This window comes from Myodes glareolus, chromosome 3 (assembly GCF_982192425.1).
Source record: "Myodes glareolus chromosome 3, mMyoGla1.1, whole genome shotgun sequence".
Classification (NCBI taxonomy): domain Eukaryota; kingdom Metazoa; phylum Chordata; class Mammalia; order Rodentia; family Cricetidae; genus Myodes; species Myodes glareolus.
Window position 1 is genome coordinate 5439386 of NC_142028.1, and position 23376 is coordinate 5462761.

At 46.3% G+C, this 23376-nt stretch overlaps 1 protein-coding gene across 24 annotated transcripts in view; it reads right to left on the reverse strand.

Annotated features, from left to right (window-relative positions):
* The window catches only part of Ppfibp1 (PPFIB scaffold protein 1), a 142898-nt gene that overhangs the window by 7489 nt on the left and 112033 nt on the right, over positions 1-23376 (reverse strand). For 13 of the 24 annotated variants that reach the window (XM_085687375.2, XM_085687380.2, XM_085687387.2 and 10 more), the window contains 15 exons: positions 22676-22708; positions 21333-21394; positions 19749-19824; positions 16535-16689; positions 13636-13760; positions 12829-12885; positions 11106-11169; positions 10730-10759; positions 7488-7659; positions 6995-7027; positions 4652-4799; positions 4279-4407; positions 2646-2796; positions 1829-1940; positions 1649-1737 (listed from right to left, as the gene is read on the reverse strand). In XM_085687375.2, the coding sequence (XP_085543501.1) occupies positions 1649-1737; positions 1829-1940; positions 2646-2796; positions 4279-4407; positions 4652-4799; positions 6995-7027; positions 7488-7659; positions 10730-10759; positions 11106-11169; positions 12829-12885; positions 13636-13760; positions 16535-16689; positions 19749-19824; positions 21333-21394; positions 22676-22708 (1436 nt within the window). The remainder of the gene's footprint in view (positions 1-1648; positions 1738-1828; positions 1941-2645; positions 2797-4278; positions 4408-4651; positions 4800-6994; positions 7028-7487; positions 7660-10729; positions 10760-11105; positions 11170-12828; positions 12886-13635; positions 13761-16534; positions 16690-19748; positions 19825-21332; positions 21395-22675; positions 22709-23376) is intronic. The other 11 variants (XM_085687382.2, XM_085687392.2, XM_085687388.2 and 8 more) reach the window with 9 other exon arrangements.

The following is a 23376-nucleotide window of genomic DNA, read 5'->3' on the forward strand; positions in this document are numbered from 1 at the left end:
AAATAAAGCACAGGCTTTATTCATCTTTTGCTAATTTTAGAACTTATCTGTTATTATCATTAGTGCATGTGTACGGCATCTATGGAGGGACGCACTCACACACATGGAGGGACGTGAACATACACATGACGGGACGCGAGTACACGCATGGAGAGCAGAGGACAGCTTTGTCATCATTAGTGCGTGTGTACGGCATCTATTGAGGGACGCGCACACGCATAGAGGGACGTGAGCATACACACGAAGAGACACGAGCACATGCATGGAGAGCAGAGGACAGCATTAGTGCGTGTGGACAGCATCTATTGAGGGACGCGCGCACATGCATAGAGGGACGTGAGCATACACATGGAGGGGCGCGCACACACGCATAGAGGGACGTGAGCATACACATGGAGGGACGCGAGCACACACGTCGAGGTCAGAGGACAACTCTGCAGAGTCAGCCCCCGCCTTCCACCTTCACATGGGTCACAGGTCATCGGTCATAGGTCATTGGGCTCGCTTAGTAAGCACTTACACCTGCTTAGCCATCTCATCGGCTCCCAGATTGGCTTTTTACTTCCTGGTTCCTACAAATTTCCCACTCAGATCCTTGTTCTGTTCCTGGAGCCAAGCCAGGGAACCACATTTTAACGGGGACTTTTGACTTGGGACTCATAGGTCACACCTTCCTGGGTCAGTCTATGTCTTTCAGGCATGAAGATCTTGCATGTGCTTCCTGTACTTTTGAGTCTTAAGTTGCTCACCTTCTCGTGGGACAACTGACCCATCACATCCCATGGCATGGACAGAGGGCGGTCAAATGCCACTAGACTGTCCCAGGTGGAATAGTGAGCTATTCCAAGAGAAGGACCCTTAAACCATTCTGGGTTTAAATTCTCTATGATACCCTATCACTTAGTATCCATAGAAACCTGATTAACATTACCTAGCCTCTCAATCCCTTGTTTCCTCATCTTAGGATGGAGATGATATTGACGCTGAGGGTTACTGGGAATCGCGCATCCAGGAATGTGCGCTTAGAAAAGACAGTGGCTATAAAGCATGGCGAATGCATTAGGTCATGCAAGCTTACACGGAATTAGCAGGTTAATTTCCACTTATTTCACAAAGGTAATACTTATGGGGCTGCCTAGTTTACAAATAAAAGCATCTCATATAAAACATTAATCATACAATGGAATCTAGAACAAGGTTCTGGAATCCATCCCTCTGCTGCTGTAAGTAGGGAATGGTCTCTCTATCATTGGCTGGAAGACTAGAAATCCCCAAGAAAGAAGGAAGCAGTGCCAGTCCGGCCCCACTTCCTCTCTCTGCCCCGTAACTGCTGCCCTCATGGGACGGATCTGTACAAAGGAAGGCAAGGGAGGAGGCCAGCCCTTGCGGATGCCAGGCGAAAGGTAACACAGAAACACCCAGGGCTGCAGTCATCTTTATGAGATCTAAGTCACATACCACAGAATGCAAACATGCACAATGCACACTTCAGAGTTTACCGTACTGACTGTATCAATACTGTAGATAAGCTTGGGCTAAGTTTAGTTTTGCTTGGCTTAAACTGGGTTTCAAATTACCCAAAGCTGTGCCAATTGCCAGATCCTACCACATCAACTTCTCAGGAAACACCCAACAGAGAGCCACTTACCACTGTCATGTAATGCAGCATCCGACCATCCACCCGCCCTTCATCGAACTGAGTCTTATACTGAGGGAGGCCAATGTCATCCAGCCATCCTACAGGAGGAAAGCCAGAGTCAGCCTATTCCTGGGATCAGGGGGGAAATGTGGCAATACTGATTCTTTGTCGCCCGGAAAGGCCTCTTACTAGTGACCCAGTTGAAGTCCAGCTTCCCATAGTTGGTCTCTTCTTCAGACCCCAGGGCCTGCAGGGCCAGCTGGAGCTTCTTGCGATGCAAGGAATGCTTGATGCCAAGTTCCTAAAACAATAAACAGAACCTCAGAATCCTACCCATCCAGCCAAGCATGCAGAATCCTCGACAATGATGCTGCCCTTAAAGATCAGCTCTGTATTACGTTAAAATACTGCCTCAGGCTAACAAACCCATTCTACATTAAATTATTGTATGAACCTCAGGCCAAGACAATATTGCCGAAGAAGAGGCCCAAGTGTACCATGGTGGGCTGAGCAGAATGTCAGATGTTGCCTAGGGATTCATTTCACTTGTGAGTAAGAAAATGTTGAATGTGTGATGGGGATTTTACTCCTATATTGTGGACAAATGTCCAATAATTACAACATAAAATATAGAATATTTTTTGTGAAGTAAAATAGAATTGCACAGATTACACTGAAAAGATAAATCAATGAAAGTTTCCGAATGACTGAGACGTATAAGTTCTATTCGTTATATAAGGTCTATCCATTATGTAATAGCTATATAATTACAGAAGCTAATACCTTTTCAAAATTGGTAATACAGGTTCTACTCACACTGCTTTGCTTTAGAATAACTAATTCATACTCTACGCCACATTATTAGAATAACTAATAATTCATATTAAGACAGGGGGAGGGTAGGTGTTGCTGGGATTGAACCCTGGGCCTCCCACAGGCCAGACAAGCACTGTACCACAGAGTACATTCCCAACTACACATGGACAAACAAGGCAGGAGTAGCTACCTTCTCTAGGTCTTGCTGAGAAGCCTGCAGAAGTGTCTGGCCAGATATAATCCAGTGCTTGCCAGAATTCAGGTAGGACCCCAAGCCTTGCTCTGCTAGCCAACTGCACACTTGTTCCTTTGTCCATTTGGCAAATGGCATATCCAGGTCACTGTGGGAAAATAAGCAACAACCTTAAGCCAGTCCTGCAGCTTAACAGTCCACAGTGAGCATCTGTGCGTAGAACGGTATAGAAGTTACCTGGCGACACACAACTAACCAAGAAAAACCTAGTTTTCTGTACAGGACTGGTAAATTACCTTCTAAAATCCCGGTTTTCAATTCAAAAGAAACTGCAAAAGGATCGGTGAGAGCTACCAAAAACTCACGCTTCAGAAAAACACCAAGAAGAGCCAGCCATGTAAGTCAGATTCAAACGATGCTATGCTCTCCAAAGAGCACACTCTCAAATAAAAACACTCTACTTGGCTGAAGGAAATTAGAGTCTCATATGAATTCACTTTGGCAGAATTATGGTTTCTCTCTGGCAGAGATCACTGAGAAGATAATATTCTCTTGCTAAGTACAGGAAGGGACTCTCCAGCAAAGTTTGTATTTTCTTTACTTACAGTCTTGAAAAAAAGAATATGAGGGTGCCTGGCTAGATTTAAGAAAAAGCTATTTACAGTGAGTGGTGTGTGTGTCTGTGTGCGTGCGTGGAATGTGCACACATCCCAGTATGCACATGACAAAATATTTTTTTAATAGCACAAGGGAGTTCTTCATTATGCTTGAGGGGGACATATGGCAAGTGAGAACATCTGTTATCCGAAGGCCAAAGGGAACTTCTGCGTCCAGGGCCCCACCTGTGTGGGAGCATCTGTTTCCAGCTAATTATTCTTTTAAAAGGGCTCAGTATCAAGACCTTGATGTTTGCCAACCCCGCCCTTTTATGCTCAGAAGGTCAGTGAAGTTGGCTCCAAACTGGTTCTAGCTTTGGAGGAAGCACAGGGAGGGCTCTTGGAGGGAAACATTGTATAGTCTTTCCCCAGCTAGTGTAAGGAGGCATTTACTCCTTCTACTCACTCGGGGGAACAACCTATGGTCTTGATAAACTCAGGGATTGTGACAGAATGTGTCTTTAAATACTTTCAAAGACAGCAACAATAGCTAATGTCTATTGATCAATTGGTATCTGACAGAGACATGCCGCCAATCAACTCAATCCTCTCCTTTTGGGGTAGGTGCTAAGTCGTACTGTGGAGCTGAGTGTGGAGACCACAGCTCAAAGTCACCTGGCTGGTGGTCAATGAGGCCAGAGACTAAATCCAAGAGGCTGGACTCTAAAACACAATATTTACCTCCCTCCACTCCCACCCAGGTCCCCATGTATGCTGACAAGGTCTCTGCCAGTGAGCAACAAGCCTAGCCCTTAGACCCATCTCCCAAGCACTAGGCTGCTCCATCTTCACAAGACTGCTTCCAGAGACTCTCCACATCAAAACTTAAGCCCCAGCACCCCTGAATCATAAATGTTCCTGACACCTCACACGCTCACACAGCCCTTACCAGCACAGCCGACACAACCACTGGCAAACAGGACCACCCTACCCAACACAGCAGTAAGCCAGGTCTCCAGCCACTGTGTTCTTACCTATTGGACTGCCCTAAGTCTCGAGACCAGCCGAGCCTGGGGCCTGCGGTTGCCCTCGTCCCTCCTCTTTTGAATTCAGGCTCGGACATGTCATCTGGGTTGAATGTAGTTGACTGGCTTCTCCTGAGTCTGAAGACACAATGAACATGCTTATGCTACACCTGCAGAGGCCTCTGCTTTGATGATGAATCATAATATTTTGTATGTCTGAATTTAAATGTTAACCGAGGTCCAATGAGTTAATGAAGCCCAAATGAGTCTTCCTTCCACGAAGCCCTGGGATTTGGTGTCCATTGCCAGGCACTCTTCCCATCACCCCCTGCACTGTGCAACACAGGAGACAAGCAGCCCACCTCCCCTTTCTTCCACTTACTTCCCAAAGAGTCTCATGATTCCTCTGGACTTCTTTTTGGAATCTGGAGATGGTGGAGACACCTGGAAAGGACCGGTCCCCTGTGAACCTTTAGGACGAGATGTACCAGCCAAATCTAGGTGCTCAGTTGTCTCCTTTTCTGTCTCAGCTGTCCCAAGAATAGAATAAAGACCATGTGAACACAAGGAGACCTTAACCTTCTTGGTTTTAACCCCTTAAGAATTCTTCTTTGGGTCTAAAAACCAGTGATTTACACAGAGCACCCTTAACGTATGAAACATGTATGTAAGCGTATGTTCTCTACAACTTACTCTCCTCCACAAAGTAAATTATCTCAAAATCATCCCTTTGAGATAAAGAGTGTGTGGCAGAGCTGGGTGTGGTAGTGCACACATGTAAATCCACCACCCTGGAGGCCGACACAGGAGGACTGATTCTGAGACACTTGGGCTACAATGTGTGTCTCTCTTCAAAATAAAAAGTGTCTCAGAATTGTGACATTCTTGAGTGATATAAACTTGCGATGAGGTTATGCCTAAACTAGTGCATGGCACAGCTAGGCTCCCACAGCCTCTGACATCTGCACTAATCTAGTGCGTGACACAGCTAGGCTCCACAGCCTCTGACACCTCCGCTCCCTCTCCTGCCGTGACTCTCTCCCGGATCTGTGGTCTGGTCCTTCCTTCTTGGCTGTAACACCCATTTTCTATCCTTCCTACATTTTAGTTCCCACTCTCAGCAAGCTCACCTGCTCTAAGCCCAGCACTGAAGGATGGCTTTATTTCCATAGGCAGACGGCACCAAAACCTCTGAGCCTGACCTCACTTGTCATCCCTGTACCTGAAGGAAGACTAAGCCGAGTCCCAATTTACTGTGCCAAGAACACACGGGACTTATCAAACCCATCAGTCTCCCTGAAAGTCTTCTCTCAAATTTTGACACTGAATTCAAATTCTGTGTCATTTCTTCTTAACACGCCTTCTCCTTTGCATTTAGAGGACTATCAACTCTTTAACAAGAAATGAATCAACAGTATGTGGTGCACACCCATTAAATCCCAGCCTTCAGGAGGCCAAGGCAAAAAGATCGCAAGCCCAAGGCCAGATCAGGCTGTAGTTGAGATCCTGTCTCAAGGGGGAAAAAACCCCTAGCTTATTATATATTGCATACTGAGAGAACAATGTAACTCGGTATGTGTGAGGTTTTCTTGAGGGGTAAAATCTGGATTTGGCTTTGAAAGAACAGCATCCACACTTGCCACATGCAGGGCAGAAGTTCTTTCAACTGTCCATTCCTGAAAGAACAGCCACAAGCAAAGACAGGGCTGTTGTTTTCCAGAATGTGAGCCTTTACATTTTATAAAGGGAAATAAAGACATTTGTTCAAGGAGGAAAATCAGGGAAAGGGTCTCAGAAGGATTTGCAGAAGCTGCAGAGATTGAATTTTCTATGAAGCAGAGCTGTGACTATAGGCTACAATAAGCAGCGCTGGTCTGCGGGCGCCGACTGCCGTCCGAGAAGACACAGGAGCAGCTGAAAGCGGTTGTCCAGCTGCAGAGTTCAGCTTGTGCAGCCAGCGCTCCCTGTAAACACATCAGGCTCCCAAGACAATGCCACTTTGCTAGGGCACGTGCACGGATACTTGCGTATCTATACAAGGTGACAGCCTCAGGGAGCCCCAGGAGGAATCCATCCACTCCCACTGCACAGCCACAATGGGTATGGGTACCATAAAAATGTTCCTGGTCCAACTCACTTAAAATTCATCATACTTCATTTATTTATTTTGGGGGACTTTTTTCACACTACTCCCCATGGGGAGACAGAACGAATGTCTTTTAAAAAAGCACTCTCATGGAGACTCCTCAGACACCATGGGAAATCACTAAATATCCCCAAGGTCAAAGCAATACAACATCCAGAATGTTGCTTCAAGAGCAGTAAGTCTGTTCCAGCCTGGCAATAGACATTCTTGGGGGGACGTTGGGAAAATGGACACATGGAGGAGGGACGAGAGTTGGTGGGTGATGGTTCAGTCACGGGTGAGGGGAGCTGGGGTGTATGATGCCAGTTCACTCCAGGCCCGCCCTCTGCAGGCTGCTGGGCATTCCTGGGCTCTCAGAGCTGCCCCAGATGGTGTCAGAGCACTGGTTAGAATAGCATGTAGGCTCAGAAGCCAAGGCGCTACGGAGTCTGCTTTAGCCAAAGATGAAGGAATATTCTGGAAGAGACTACATTCTCTGATTGCGGCCAGCTTGCTTGATAGAGATCGCAGAGGCCAAGAGTGGGGATTAGACAGTTTGGGGTGTAGTACTGGTGAGGCTGGCATGCAGGGGTACGGTACCTAAGGTGGGTGCACTGGCACTTCGTTTACGGTCTTCAGGTATCCCAACAACGCACACAACACACGCAGCCAATGGAGAGAACACAGGATGACAAAAATGGAACAGATCAGACTCCGCCCTCCAAGGCAACGCCCGTAGGAGGAATGTACGCACACACTAAGACTATAAAAACCACACAAGTCTGTCACTGGGCACTCATTCATCCCACCACCAGAGTGGAGACTGTCCAAACAAAGTCACAGACCACCAAAGGGGTAGGACGATTCGTTCTGTTGTTTATGCCACTGGACACAGAGTGGGGTAAGAGCTGACTTATCGTCACACGCAAATTAAATCCACTGAAGCATTTTTGCCGACATCCCCCCTCCAAGGCATTCCCCTTCACTTCTGAGAAAGAGAGATGTACCCACAGAGGGACAAAGGATGGGTGGGACACCAAGCCTTTCTCTCCGTCCGGAAGGTCAGGCCCTGGGTTGCCCGTGCCACACATACCAAGGTTTGGTGCACTTGCTGTCCTCTTGTTACTTTTGATTTTAAAAAAGCCTCGGCCAAAGGAGGACCTGGCTTTTCGAGTGCCAAAGGGGTTGTCATCCACGGAGGCATCATGTCCTGGAGCCTTGGGAGGCAGGGTCCCAAATGTGCGGCTGTCAGCTGGAGCTTTATCCTAAGGGGTGATGAGGAGGGAGCTGAGGGTCAGGGTGCAAATCCTGAGGACAGGTGCTGGACTCAATGTCACATCCCTGGGCAGACAACTGCAGTAGCGCCAATGGCCAATGCCAGTGACATACTTGTTAACGAAGCCTACGCAGTGAACAGCAACACAATGAACACGGCTAACTCTGTCTACAAGCAATACATTTATCACTTTAAATCTTTAAGACAGCTTTCAAAACAGTTAAGTTCTATCTGCCTCTTTCCTTCAAGACATGGAGTGAAGACACTCCACACCCAAGATAGTACGTATGTATACATAATGTATGTATGTCAGGAACACATGTTCACGTATACACGTGGAGGCTCCAGGCTGGGTGTCTTCTATTTTATTTTTCTAGTAATAATGATGCAGAGCTATAAATGAGTTTACATCCTTAAATCACCAGCACAGCAATAGATGCCGAAAGCAGGTCTACAAAGCAGGCAGTGCACACGCCTTCCTCCCAGCTATTTCACATTCTAAGAAGGTGAAGGCACACCCAGCAGCCGTTTGCTCGAGCTTTCCGACTCTGAGTCGGCCACTAAGCTCACGAGGAATGTCTCTCTGCTCTGGTACCACTGGGAGAGGCTTCTGGTTGGATTTCTTCTCTAACACCTCCTGCGTTCTGCTCTCCTTTTGCAGAGTGGGTGAAAGGGTCAAAGGGATGGCTGACTACATTAGCTGAACACCCGTGTGCACAATACAGTCACTATCTACACCCCAACACCAACACAGCCTCTGACCATGGATTGATCCTGTATTGAAGAGAACCTGAGGAACAGCTGTCTCCACTGAGAGTTTTCCAGCCCCATCTCTAAGGACTCAGGCACTCGGAGCTGACAGCCAGGACGGGAACTGGTCATGCACCCTGTTGCGGTCCTTGATATGGTTCATGATGAGAACCCAGGGGAGCCCTGAAACACATGCTGCCAGCCTGTGTAGAGCGCCAAGCTTGCCCCCGTGGACGAGGGCTATATGAAACAAATGGGCGGCTCTTTGCAGGGCCTGGGGAAGGCAGCTGGTCACAAAGATGATCAAAGCACACAACTCTAACATCACAGGTTGGTTTTCAAATAACAGAGAGAGATTAACTTTTAAAAATATTTATTTATTTACTTATGTGTATGCATGCCTACGTGCATGTGTGGGGACACATGTGCCACAACACGTTTATGTAAAGGTCAGCACACAATTTGTGGGAGTTATTCTTGCCTTCCACCATGAACACCCTGGGGATTAACCTAGGTCATGGGGCTTCACCTCTAGAGCCATCTCAGTTCCTCCGAATTAACTTTCTCTCTCTCTCTTTCTCTCTCTCTCTCTCTCTCTCTCTCTCTCTCTCTCTCTCTCTCTCTTTTACTGAAATGTTCATTTTATGTCTAAGCAATACTTAACCCTGGTCAGGGCTGCCTGGGTCTAGTCTGAGACCACAGCATACTGGCCTGCACTTGCTCTATATGCAGGTGTTGCATGTCCATTTGTGAAGGATAATGTATGTATGTTGGGTACACATGTTCACGTGTACATGTGGAGGCTCCAGGCTGGGTGTCTTCTATTTCTCGTCACCATATGTTCCAAGACAGAGTCTCTCGCTGAACCTGGAGCTCCCTGGATGACCAGACAAAGTGGCAAGTCCCAGGGATTCTCTTGTCCCCAGCATCTCGCAGCACTGGGAAGATGGTGGCATACAAGGCATGTGCTTCCGTGCCCAGCTTTGTATGTTGTTGCTGGGGTCTAAACTCTGCGGGGTCCTCAGGCTTGCAGAGGACTACACACACACTTTACCTGAGCCATCTCTCCAGTCCCTGAGAATAACTTTTCTTCAGACACAGTCTCACTCTGTACACCAGGCTGGCTTCAAACTCACAGAGATCCACCTGCCTCTGCTTCCAGGGTGCTCAGAGTATAAGTGTGTGCATCATACCTAGCTCAAACTTAATTTTAAAGAGGGCACTGAATCCCATGGGACTACAGTTATAAAAGGCCATGTGGGTACCGTTGTAAACAGTCATGTGGGTACCGTGAACTGAACTCAGGAACTCTGCAGAAGCAGCCAGTTGGTGCGGGAGAATTGTCTGTATTCTGTCAATCATGTATTTTAATAAAACGCTGATTGGCCAGACAGGAAATATAGGCAGGTCAACCAGACAGGAAGTAGAGGCGGGGCAATGAGAATAGGAGAAGGCTAGGGAGGAGGAAGCTCCCTCCGCCATTACTGCCCAGACCACTGAAGAAGCAACATGTAAGCTGACAGCTGAAAAAGGTACCAAGCCATATGGCTAACATAGATAAGAATAATGGGTTAAGATAAGTCATAAGAACTAATAAGTAGCCTGACCTAATGGGCCAATCAGCTTTATAACTTATAGAGATCTCTGTGTGATTGATTTTCTCTGGGATTTGCCGGCTGTGGGGTACCGGGCGGGACAGATACCTGAACAAGCCGGCCCTCATGTTACAGCCAGTGCTCTTAACCACTGAGCATCTCTCCAGCCTTCAAAATTAACTTTTTTCTTATTGTTGTTATTATTTGCTTATGAAGACAGGGTTTCTGTGCAGCCCTGGCTCTCCTGGAAACTAGCTCTGTAGACCAGGCTGCCTCAAACTCAGAGGTCCCCTTGCCTCTGCCTCCTAAATGCTGGGGATTAAAGGCGTGCGCCACCATCTGGCTAAAATTAACTTTTAAAAGTAAATAACTCTGTGGCATTTAGCCCTTCTCTGAGTCATAACCACACCCATCTAGCTCTGAAGCACTGCCACCATCCTCAAGCCAATGGCCCTCCGCTTCTCCTTATTCTACCCCTTTCCCCATTACAACCAGCGCCCTGCGGCCTTCTCTGCAGACACACGCACGCTGCTCTACACTTCATAGAAATCCAGGCACATGCATGCACATGACCTCCCTCGCTGGCGTCTGCACCTAGCATGATGCTCTGGAGGTGCTAACAGACTCGATCTCCTGGAGTGGGGACATTTAACTTAACATGCCATAAAATTTAATAGATTTTTTTTTATACTTGAACTCAGATATAAAAATTACCTCTGAAGGCTTCTGGATAGACTCCTTTTCCTGTTCAAAAACAATGACATTTAAGAAGGCTCCTGTAAAATCCTTTATACATTCAATTGTTATTACACTTCCATAAATAGGAAACCACAAAATCTTAGTTGTATTTATTTCCTACAATGTTTTATTTTCTCAACCTTTCATCTGTGTACTTTCAATCTTCTCACTTCACCCTTGAAATATGTCATCAACTGTACCATGGCAGTAATTTCCCATCAGAGAAAACAAGGGCTCTTCCTAAAATGAAATTTTCCCAGCACAAATAAAGATCCATCCCTCAGTATTTTCTTCTCAGGTTAACAAGGGAAAGGGGGCAGGAAAAAAAAAAGAAAAGAAAAAGAAAACTCACCAAGACATCTGATGTCTCTCCCTTAAGGTTTCCCAGGCTGCTGGATTTTTGCAGACTTGAAGTTCTAACAACAGAAACAATGAGAATCAGAATTACTAGTAAGTTGACTCTGGTGCCTGTGTCGAAGCAGACCATCCCAGAAGGAACTAAAAACTGTCTGGGAGTTGAATCTTGGTAATAAAAGAGAATCTGGATCCAAGCAAACACTTATGTACTTAAGTCAATTGCAGCATTTAGTTCCTCTAAAAGCAGGGTGGTTAACTGTCTTGCCAGTAACACAAACTGTGCCACACATGTCCCGGGAGCTGCAAAAGCACTTAAGACGGCCCTGGCAATATCAGTGTTTTCCATGGACTGGTGGCACTTACGCATTTACACCAGGAACTTCTCAGAAGCTTGTGCACCGTTAGATCTAATCCTTCCACTTGAAGAACGAAAGTCTACTTTTCTTTCAAAGAGGAATAACTTTCCTGGGTCTGGAAAGCTTACTAAAACCAGGATTTGTGGGGCACGGCTGGAATTCCAGTACTCAAGAGGCTGGGGCAGGATTGGTGGATGTGTGAAACAGCCTGGGCTATCAAGACAAAGCCTGTCTCCAAGAATGAGAATAAAGAAGGAAGGAAGGAAAAATAAAGAGAGGACGAGAGGGGGAGGGAGAAGCAAGGGAAAAAGGAAGGAAAATGCCCTAGACCAGTGGTTCTCAACCTTCCTATCGCTGCAACCCTTTCATACAGTTCCTCAGGCTGTGGTGACCCCAACCATAAAGTTATTTTTGTTGCTACTTCATAACTGTAATTTTGTTACAGTTATGAATCATAATGTAAGTATTTGTGTTTTCTGGTAGTCTTAGGTGATCTCTGACCCGTGGGGGTTGCAACCCACAGGTGGAGAACCACTGCACTAGGGAAATTGTTGTTATTGCCCACAGTGATGCATTTGCTAGCCGAGGAAGGCAGCAGGAGTCTGTAAGTCAGAGACTTCCTCTTCACATAATCAGTGCCCAGTTACGCACAGCCAGAGAAGGTCTGACTCAAGCCTAAATGTACAAATATGGAGTCAGTTTTCAAAGATGAGGGACTAGGGGTGTTCCTCAGTGTCAGTGTGTGCTGGGCACGTGAGAGGTCCGGGGCCTGATCCCGAGCAACACAAGATAAAAAGCAAGGCAGAGCAGAGAAAGAGACTGAAGAAGGAATGTGTTTACTCCAAGAAACTGGAACAACTGTGCGGCCTAACTTTTAAAAGGCATTTCTGTTTTTATGAAAGTTGTCAAGAGTGCTCGCCGCCAAAGCACGTGAAAGATGGCAGAGAAACAGAAAGATCTCTTTCGAGCTCTGCCCTGAAAATAGGCTTTCCGGGTTGTTTGGGGCTTTCCTAAGCTGACCCAGGCTTTCACTGGATAAACACGCACAGCGGGCCAGATTATGAAACTCTGAGTGCAGACAGCAGCTCCGCCAGCTGTCACATTCTCTGGGAGCCTTTTCTATTAGGAGTAAAAATATACAAATCAGCACAAAAATAAATGAAAAGTCCTGAACCTCAAAGGAAAACTGATGAGGAAAGACGAAAGATCTGCAAAGGCCGGGCACGAGATGCCAGGAAAAGGGCATTTCTCTGTAGCACCAGCTCTCCAGCCCTGCCTCTCATGACACACGCAGACTTGGACTCATGAGTGTGGCAGCCTCGGCGGATCATTGCTAGTAACGGTCGACAACACGCAACTTACGAAAGACTGTCGCACGGCGTGGCTTCCGCGGCTGTACCCAGGATCAGTTTTCCATCACTACAATACATTTTTAAAAAAGGCATTTGTTAATGTCATGAATCGAAAACCACACGGACATCCCTGGGCTTACAATGGTGAAGTTCCAAAGGGCCCATCGGAGGCTGAACTCACTGTTAGGTCAAAAGTGCCTAAAAGTTACCAAAAACACAGCATAGCCTCTCCTACCTCGGTCATACTTACAGGGCCCCACTGGCCTATGGCTGGGCAAAATCTCTCTCACAACGTCTACTTTAGAAGGGTGAGCTGACTACCTCCTACCTATCATAAACTATAGCAAAACTAAAACACAGCAACACTATAAAGTCAAAGAAAAATCACAGGTCATGCCATCACAGGAGGGACCTGTATGGACCTCTTCTAAGTGAACAGAGATGTAAAAATAACAATAAATAATAGTGAAAAAAAGCTATTTCTCATTTTTAAACATTTTCTTAAACCTAAGTCAAATTTAGGCAACCAGTTTGAGAATTTTCTGGTAAAATTATCTATTTGTCTACTGAAACATCGTTATAGCTGCGCTTCAAACAGCCTCATGGCACCTACGGCACCAATGGCACCTACGGCACCTGCTCTGCAAGCCCAAGTTCCAGCCTCATTCCCTCAACCTCCCGCCGCTTCCTGACTCACGCATTTTATCTCAATATTACAAAACCGATGATGAAAACAGAGCCTGAAGTGAGTGTGAGATGCTCTCATGTCTGGTTACTCTACTTATGTGAACATTTATATCACAGTGTTAGTCCATACGTTGCATACTTCTCTTCAAGTGAAGTCTCAGGCTTCACAGGCAACTTGGACTTTTCAGAGGTTTCCACACCCAGGGACGGTGGCAGCAGTGGAGGGATGGAAGCTTGCAAGACACTGGTGTGAAACTGGAAGATTGTAAGGAAAAGGGGAATCAACCCAACAAGACAACACAAGCCACGGAGTAACGAAACGTAACAGAGCCGGTCTGTCCAAATCATATGCACCCCTGCTTACAACTGCAGCCTTATAGTCATGATTATTTCAGAATACAAACATGGGTACAAATGAGGAGTCACTGAGGAAACACTGTGGAGAAAGGGGTTTCATTTGGTTCCAGGACAGTGAATATCCTGAGTAAGAAATTATCTTAAAACACAAAAAGTCCTGAGTTCCAACCCCAGTGAAAGTCCAGGAAAGCCAGCCCCAAGGCGCTGACTCTTCTCAGCGTGAACACACTGTAAACAAAACACTATTTCCATATTTATTTCTGCTAGCAGCCTGACACATAACATGCATTATGCTGGTTAATTACTCTTTCCTATGTGATCAAGCTGACTAAGCTCAACTATCATAACTGATGGAAAAAACATAAAATCCCCTGGAATATACTCCTGTGCTTACCAGTTAAAATGTAGTAACATCAACATTGTGCAAATAATAAAATGTGGAGCCTGTTTTCTCAAACACCTCTGGGTCCTAGGGCTGCAGACTTCGGTAAAGTCCGAGAACTGGAGATCAGACGCGGTGGGCATCAGGAGCTCACAAGGAGTCAGCCAATCTGTGGTCTCCTCCTTTAACTGTAATGCTGGCCTACCACATGCCCAGTGTTTCTTCACCGAGCTATATGCCCAGCAGAGTTCTTAACGTCTTTCCTCTCTCTTTAATTTTTATTAATAATTTTGTAAAATTAAAATATTATATTTATTAGTAATTTTGTAAAATTAAAATAATAGATTGTAAAATCATAATATTTCCCCCTTCCCTTTCCTACCAACTCCCATGTACTTTCCTTTATTCCCATTCTCTCCCTCCCTCTCTATCTCTCTCTCTCCATGACCTCTTTGTCTAACTCTATTTTTGATCAGGGTCTTCTGATTGCCTGGCCATGAGCTCAGCCCCATAAACTACAGGTGTGCATTGTGCACGCCGGACAAACATCTACAGCAACCACTCAGCAAGTTTCACCCGAGTCACACACTCCCACAGGCAACCACGCCTGCCTCTGAGCCCAAGGGAGGTAAGATGGACTTGCGTATGCTTAGCCAGCAAAGCTCAGCTTCATGAAGAAGCAGTGAACTCTGCCCTGTGAGTTTTGTCTAGTACTGCGTGATGGCGTCATGAAAGTTCAGAAAACATCCAGTCAGATTACTGTAAAGTAGGGCTCTTTTCTATTTTGTTTTATTTTCCCAGTTTGGTTTTGGTTTCAATCTTTACAGTCGATGCTGGGTAATCTCTTTAGCACTCATCCCTGCTTCCTGAAGTTCAGCTATTGCCCTGGACTCCTGATCATGGGAAAATACACTAACACACTGGCCTCTTCCCTTGATTCCTTTTTCAAACTTCAAGGTTTCAATTCCAACTTAAACTTTCCCTCCTGGCTTTTCTTTGAAAATAAGGTTGAATTCTATCAATTCTCACCACATCACTTTTGTTCAGTTTGGAGCAATCGTCTAAAACAAACGAAACATCCTTAACCTGAGATTTGCGAGGGCTGGAGAGATGGCTCAATAGCATTGGCTGCTCTTCCAGGGAGCCCAGCCTGTTAACTCCAGGGGATCTGGTGCCCTCTTCTGACCACTTTGGAAACTGTATGCATGCAGTGTGCATACATGTATATTCGAGCAAAACATACATACAAAGTAAACAGAAGCAAACCTTTAAGCTGAGGCTTATGTGGCAAATCATCTATAGAATAATCTGGCATATGCTACATATATGAGCAATCCCTCAGTAAATGCACCACATCACTGGCTAGCAATGGTTTTTTGGCTTTTGGAAAGCTGAGGCAGGAGGATCACTATTGCTGGCCTGGGCAACGAAGTGAACCTGTTTCAGAATAAAACACAGAGGTTTTTTGTTTGTTTGTTTGTTTTTTGTTTTGTTTCCCCCCTCTAAATATAAACACAGTTAACAAGCAGGGAGTTTCTTCCCGCATCTTATTTCATAACTAAAATCTTGGTTGATGAAGAGCTGCTTCGGTGCTCGCTAACATCTGAGTGTGCAACGTTAGCTGTTTTCTCTTTGAATTAATTTTCATCCAATTCAGTTTTTACTTTCTCAGGACCAGTGGTGTAGAACTCAGGGCAGAGCAGTGGCCAAGCACACACAAGACCTCAGGCTCCAGGCCAGAGCTACAGTGTGTGTGTGTGTGACCAGGAAGAGAGATCCACTGCTGAAGAACACTACCTTTTCATTATGGGATCGTCAATGACAGATTTGAGAGAAGGAAGCAAGAGAGGAGAGCTGGTGAACAGAAGGAACCGTGGCATGCTTGAGGTGAATGAGATGGTCCCAGAGTGTGACGTGACCTCAGGACAAAGGTCACCTGCACTGGGGAATCCTGGGACAGGCGTTGGTCCTCCCAGACTCTATGGAGGAGCAGCATGCCCAGTGGCCCTGCAGGGAGCCTGGGCCCTGAGGGGCAGTACGGGATGCTCAGACAAGCCTCTAAGGTAGTGGTCTGGAGGGCTCTGAGCAGATTCTGATTGTTGGAGTCATGAAGCAAATCAGGCTCAAATGGGCAAGCACAGCAGGAATGAAGATGGCATTGGACCACAGTGGCACTTTACGAAGCTGAGACAACTTCGAGGTAACAAATTCGAGGTAACGAAACTGTCACCGGGAAAGCAGAAAAGACACAGCCCCCTCGATACAAACAAAGTCAGAATCCCGACGGTACCTCTTCTGGAGCGCTCGTGTTGAACAGGTCCCTGCTGGGAGACCCCATTCCCGGCGTAGAAGAGGTACTTCTCTCCAAGTCACTGAAGCCCTGAGCATCCAACAGGGTGGAGATGGAGCTGGAGTGGAACAGACCGTCACACTCACCGTCCTGGCCTGGAAAAGACGAAGCAGACGATGCTCACGTCCCCTGTGGAGGAAGAACTGTGACTACGCATTCCTTCTCTCTCTTTATCTTGAACACGCGCTGTCTCAGTCCAAACCGTAAACAAAGAGTCACGGGTCCTGGCATCGTATGAAGATCAGCGTAACAGAACCTAGGATACAGCATCTTAAACTATACACAGCTAAGGCAGTGCCAGGCCACACTGAGCACCCAGCGATGACATTAATAAAAGAAGTCAGGTTTGATACAATATTGACACAAAAGATGTTTTAAAAAAAAAATCTAAGTTTATTCCAAAAACTCACTGTAATTTTGTTTTAAGATTTCGAGGCTTTATAAACATTAGTTTAGCCTGCTTTGGTTACTTGTACTTTTAATCTTGGCATTCAGAACCAAAAATGAAGATCATCCTTGAATACATAACAAGTTCAAGGCCAGTCTGAGCTACAAGAGACCCTACCTCAAAAAATGTCAAATAGATCAATAGATCTATTTACCTACCCACCTACCTACCCATCATCTACCTACTAACCTGTCTACTCTACGTACCTACCTACCTATGATCTACCTACTAACCTGTCTACTCTATCTACCTACTCACCTACCGATCATCTATCTACTTACCTGTCTACTCTGTGTACCTACTCACCCACCTACATTTCTTTCTACCCCAGCATGGCCATCTGATTCTGGGCTACAACAGAGCCACCATTTAAATGCATTCCTTCTCAACACTGCTGTACTCTGAAAAATACACGAAGAAGAGAAAGGATAGAAGAAAAAGAAAAATGACAGCTGATCCTTCAAAAGGATCTTTTTATGCCATTTTAAAGTAGGAAGAGTCTAACAGAAGAAAGAAACCACATATCCATCAAAGAACTAAGTTTGAAAAATTTTTACCATCAGTCAAGATGTAAAGGATTAACTAACTATACAACACAATAGTAGATGGTCACTTTCTTAAAAAACAGTATGATATTAAAGCTCTAACTTCTAATGGCAAATGGCAAACTCTATACTTATCTAAACACGCTGTAACTTCTCTTTTCTTATTTTTTATAAGAGTTTGTTTTGGTATAACATAGTCCAGGCTAGCATCAAGGACAAGGTCATCTTGATTCAGCCTCTCAAGTGCTTAGACTACAGGCATGCCCAACTAAGATTTATTTTATTTTTATTTATGAGTATGTGTGTATGTATGCCATGTGTGTGCATGTGTCCACAGAGGCCAGAAGAGGGTGTTGGATGCTTTGGGACTGGAGTTGGAGGTGGTCATGGGCTGCCAGAGTGGACGCTGAGAGCCAAACTCCACTCCCCTGCAAGAGCAACAAATGCTCTTAATCACTGAACAATCTTTCCAGCCCCACCAAAACTTTTAAATCGGGGTTTTACTATAATTTTACCTTAACTTTACTAGATTTTAAATGCTCTTTAGAGTTTTGTGAGGAGTAACTAAATAAATACGTCTTAGGGAGGAATCGCTTTTATGTTCTTCTTCACCATACCAGGGAATGATTTTTATGACTTGTGAAAACCTATCCTGTTATATCTGATTTCAAACTACTACATGAGGCTGGAAAGGCTCAGTCAGTCAACTGCCTGCCACATGAGCCGGAGGACCCAAGTTCAGATTGCCAGCGCCCACACAAACACCAGGCATGACCTGGAGAGGCGGCCCAGAGGTCAAGAGCTCATGGTGATCATGAAGAAGACCAGGATTTGGTTTCCAGGCCCTACACTGGGCAGTCACAACTGCCTGTAACTCCAGCTCCAGGGATCTGATGTCTTCTTCTGACCTCCCCAGGCACTGGCACGCAGGTGGCATGAACACACCCACACATATACACATAAATAAATAAGTCTTTAAAAGCCAGGTGTGTGGTCTGCAGCCTTAGAGACAAATGTGGCATACACCATCCACACACATACACATAAATAAAAACAAAATAGGTCTTTACAAACCAGGCATGGTGGTCTTCAGCCTTAGAAGTAGGGATGTAGAAAGGCGATCTCTGGAGCTCACTGACCAACCAAGCTAGTCTGTCCATGAACTCCGGTGTCAACGAGAAACCCTGTCTCAGGGAGGGGCTAGGGATACAGTTGAGTGGGAGCTGGGACTTGCTGCTGTACCGGAGGACCTGCTTTCGGTCATGGTGTTTGGCAGAGCAAAAGAAAACTTACCTAAAATATCTCTCAAGAGATATGTTCTCAGTGCTTGTCACCTTTAGGGTGACAACTGCCCACATGTTCACAGTAAACAAACACTAACATTCTGTTTGTGTCAAACGACCCTCAGTCTTTCCACGAGGTAAGGCAACAGAACTCCTGTGTCCAAAGAGGAACTCACATCCCTTGGCCTGCGTAAATAGCACCACCACTTACCTGGTGCCTTTAGCCACAAGTGTCTGCCTCTGCTGACTTATTTTCCTTAGCTTCATGTCCATCACCTAACTCAATGGATCAGGTCAATTCAGAGCCACTAGGTCTCCGCAGTTACAAGAACTGCGAGCGTCTTTTGATTGACTTCCCCTGCTTGCAGTAGTGGCATTCCTCTTAACTCTTTCTGGCGAAGGCCACGTTGCAAACTTTTTATTCAGCCCCTTGTCCCAGGCTGGGAGTGTAGCTCAGTGGTAAAACACTTGCCTAGCGTGTGCTAGGCCCTACGTTCAAGCTCTTGGAGCAACAAAACAAAACAAACCCTACTGGATTCTCTGCACTTGTTTAAGAACAGATGTCCAGCCCAGCCCCACTGAGATCCTTCTCACGTCATAACCACACCCTCCTCCACTCAGAACTTTCCAGATATAACCCAAGGCTCTTTGCGCATACTACAGATCTTTGATAGAGATAATCTCACGGACACACAAATCTGCAAAATACTCATCGGCCTGAGTGTTTCTCAGCATTACTGTCCATAAATAGATGAGCCACCCAATCTGGGAAAATGCATGCGAACTATATAAGAAACTGAGCCCAAATATGTAAGCTCATGGCTGGTTAAGTTTAAGTGGAATAAGAAGGTTTCCAGAGATGCATTTTAGTTTCTTACCTTGGGCCAGAACTGCTGGGTCCTGCATTTTCTTGTACCTGTTCAGGCACTGCCGGAGATCCTCTATTCTCCGATCCTGTGGAGAACGTAAGCCATCACCACCACTACAGTTTCAAACAGTAACGGTAAGCGCTGTGAATTGTTTACATTATTTGAACATTTCCTAAGCTATAGTAAAAGTGGCAATATCTGTATTTTTCCTATGTGTATCAAAGACATCGAAACAGCACCTCTGATCTTATAGATCCAATGTGCCAACATTAAAAACAAAACTGATGTAGCAGCATTTAACAACAACAACAACACCAAGGACCAGTGAGATGGTTCAGTGTGGGAAGACCCAACACGGGGCCCAATGGCTTGTGTTTGATCCCAGTGGATAAAATTCCAGAGTTCAGATCCCCAGCATCCACGTAAAGCCAGGTATGGCAACTGTTACCCCAGCAATTCAGGGAGAAAGACAGTTAGAACTGGGTTCCCAGAGCCTGCTGCCAGCCAGTCTAGCTCAGTCAGCAAGCTACGGGGTCGCCGACTGTCTCAAAAAGTAAAATAAAGAGCAAATAAGAAGACACTTTAAGTTGGCCTGACATTGACTTTTGTATGCACGTGCGTGCGCAAGTGCACACACACCCAGACACAGGGACAGAGAGACAGAGAGAGAGGGTGGGAGAAGGGGAGAGAGAGAGAGAGAGAGAGAGAGAGAGAGAGAGAGAGAGAGAGAATGAAGATGAGAGGAAGCAGCAAAGACGTGAAGGAGTAACAGGCATTGGAGAAAGTTGTGATGAGAAAGAACCATCTCTTGGGCATTTTGTAATTCTGTACTCCTTGGAATTAGTCCTTTCTGGGAAATGTCCCTTTGTTCCAGTCACTAAGTGACACAGGAAAGAGTGGTCCTGATGTTATAAGCTGAATCCAGTGGTTGCTAAGCAGCCAAGATCTGCCAGGTCAGGTCTGTGTTGTGGCAGACACCACAAGTCAAACCTGTGTGAGGCAAACAGACCACAGCAAAGAGCCCTAGTGACAAGGGCAGGGACCAAGGATGCTCCACAGGCCTGGCCCGTGTCCTGTTGGTTCACCTCTCGGGAAAGCAAGGCCATTCCTGGGGTGAGAGGTGGGGAATGACATAAGTCCACTTTCACGGCAGTGCTAACATCGTCTCTCTCCGGGGCTGTGTGAGCCTCGGGTGAAGCTGAAGCTCCATCCTTCAGAGGTCACGCTAGCCCGGAATTTTCAGAACATTCTCTGGGATGTACTCCTCTCATCTGAATAGAAAGAACTCTGACGGTCTCGATAGTTTCTAAAGCCAAACAGGGAAGGAGGGGATCTAGATCTCTTTGGAGCCCAGGCTGCTGGCCTCTCTCTATTCTGTACACAGACACATCACAAGTGACACAGCTGAAACAGTACACAAGCAGGGGGAGACAAAGAAGGTCCCTTAACGTCAGCGGAACCGTGTGTCCTGTCCAGCTGGAGTGGCTAAGGAACTGTGTGGAACAGTCAAAGCGGTGCCGCAGCGCACACACGAACAAGCGCACACACGAACAAGCACACACACGAACAGTGATACTTAGGTTCACTCGGTACCTTTTCCTCATTTGCTGCCATCAGGGACTCCACTGCCTTTTTCATTTTTTGTACTTCAATATCTGAAAATGACGTAACATTGTTAGGAGGCATTTCAGCTAACCTGTGAGGGAAGTCACGTGCTCTTCTGTCTGAACGTCTCAAGGTAAGCATGGCAATGATTCTCTCTTAGGGGTGATAAAGGGGGAGCACTTTTGACCTCACCCCACAGCTGTCACCCCAGAAAAACAGCAATGTGGGCCGGGGACAGGGAGACGCCCTCTCTTGGAGAAAGAACACAGCCTCCCTTTACACCCTGAGGATGGAATGTGGGAGCGGCAGCAATGACAGCGACAAGTTCTCGAAAACGTTAGCCATGGGTGGGCAGTGAGTGAGAGTGGATGGATTTCATAATGACCAGGGCGGAGGAACGGGGCTCGGTCACGACCAAGCTGGAGACGCCACGGTAAGAGCCTGAGCGGTGTGTTTACGTGAGCGGTCATGCTGAGAAGCCAGCTGCGGTTCCACAGAAGGAAGAGTGACTTGCTTCATCTACTAGCCCCATTTCTAACGCTGTTCTAAAACAGAGAGCAAGACCCAACAGCCACGGTGTGCAGAAAGTGACTTTCCTGAAAATATGATTGCCAAACACAAGTGTTGCTTGAAAAACGAAAACTTAAAAGTACTTTTAATAAAAATGGACATTTAACCCCAAAGTGAACCTACAATTAAAATACAGAAACGGGAAAACATTCGGCTAAACATTCTTCTCATGGGGGAGAGGAGAGTCTAGTCTGTACCAATACATCTTCAGTTAGGAATGGCTGCGGTTTGTTTTCCATTTGTTGTTTGTTTTAAAGCAGGTTCCCTTAATCTATTAATTCACTCCCTGTGGCCAACTTAAGGATTTATCTTTTTTTTTTTTAATGTGTCACTAGATAGCCCAGGCGCCACAAAGCTCCGGTGTGGGCCTCAGCTAAACCACGAGCTTCCAAACAGACAAAGCAAAGCTCACCACAAGCCCGTGCTGTGGTGACAGAGCTGAGTCTCCCCTGGTGTGTGCTGTCTTGTCTTCTGCACCTCTGTCACACACACCACAGAGAGAACACTTCCTGAGCTCACTCCTCTGTGCGTCCTGTTGCACTCTGGGAAGCGAACGGGCTGCAGGGAAAACCCATGACGTGACCTGCCCTCCTTATTTTACGGTCTATCTGTCTAGCCTCTACTTTGCACACCGTAAAGAAATGGGGGCTCGTTGATGAAGCAGCTGCAGATGTTTACGGACAGAAATGTTCTCAACATGCAAAGAATGGGTGGCGCTGCTGGCTAACGATAGGCTGATGGAGAGACACCGAAAACCTTACTTTTCTCCTTGAGCTTCCTTTTAACATTTTCATCTGCACAGGGAAAACCCATTGGATTCGAAGTTAGCACACATTGCAACAAAAACTCTACCTTAAAGTCCTATCATTTGGCTTCCTTTTACCTAAATGCTGGAACTCTAACCTGCAAAGGAACCCAGGGTATGAGGCACTACCGCATGACTTGGGGACTGGCAGCGCGGACCACGCAGGAGGCGCAGTGCTGGGCCTCAGGAGGAACGGCTGTGAGGTCAGTTAAGTTGCTGTCTCTGAGCTTCAGCTTTCTGTGTGAAAGTCAGGCCCACAGGGCCAGCCAACCGTGGTGTGGACTGGCCAGTGCCATTCTGGTAGATCTTCCCAAATGCCAGTCTGACACCTGACTCTGCAGCAGCCAACGGAGCATTCAAGTCCCCTGCCAGGAGACAGCCCCACTGACGTCATGGTGTCTGTCAGGAGGTTTCCAGACCCTGAACTTAGCTGGTCCTGAAGTGGCAGACAGCAGGCAGTTCAGACCAGTTCCAACCCCCATTTCTATGTGGACAGCGCTCTCCAAACATATCCCCAGTCCACATGCACTCACTCAGGGTCCATTCTAGTCAGAAACGCTACATGCGGGACTACCACCATGGGTCAGTGGTACAGCATGGGATTAGCAGATCCAATCCTAAAATCGGGGTCTATTTCTGAATGTCCTATAAGATGAT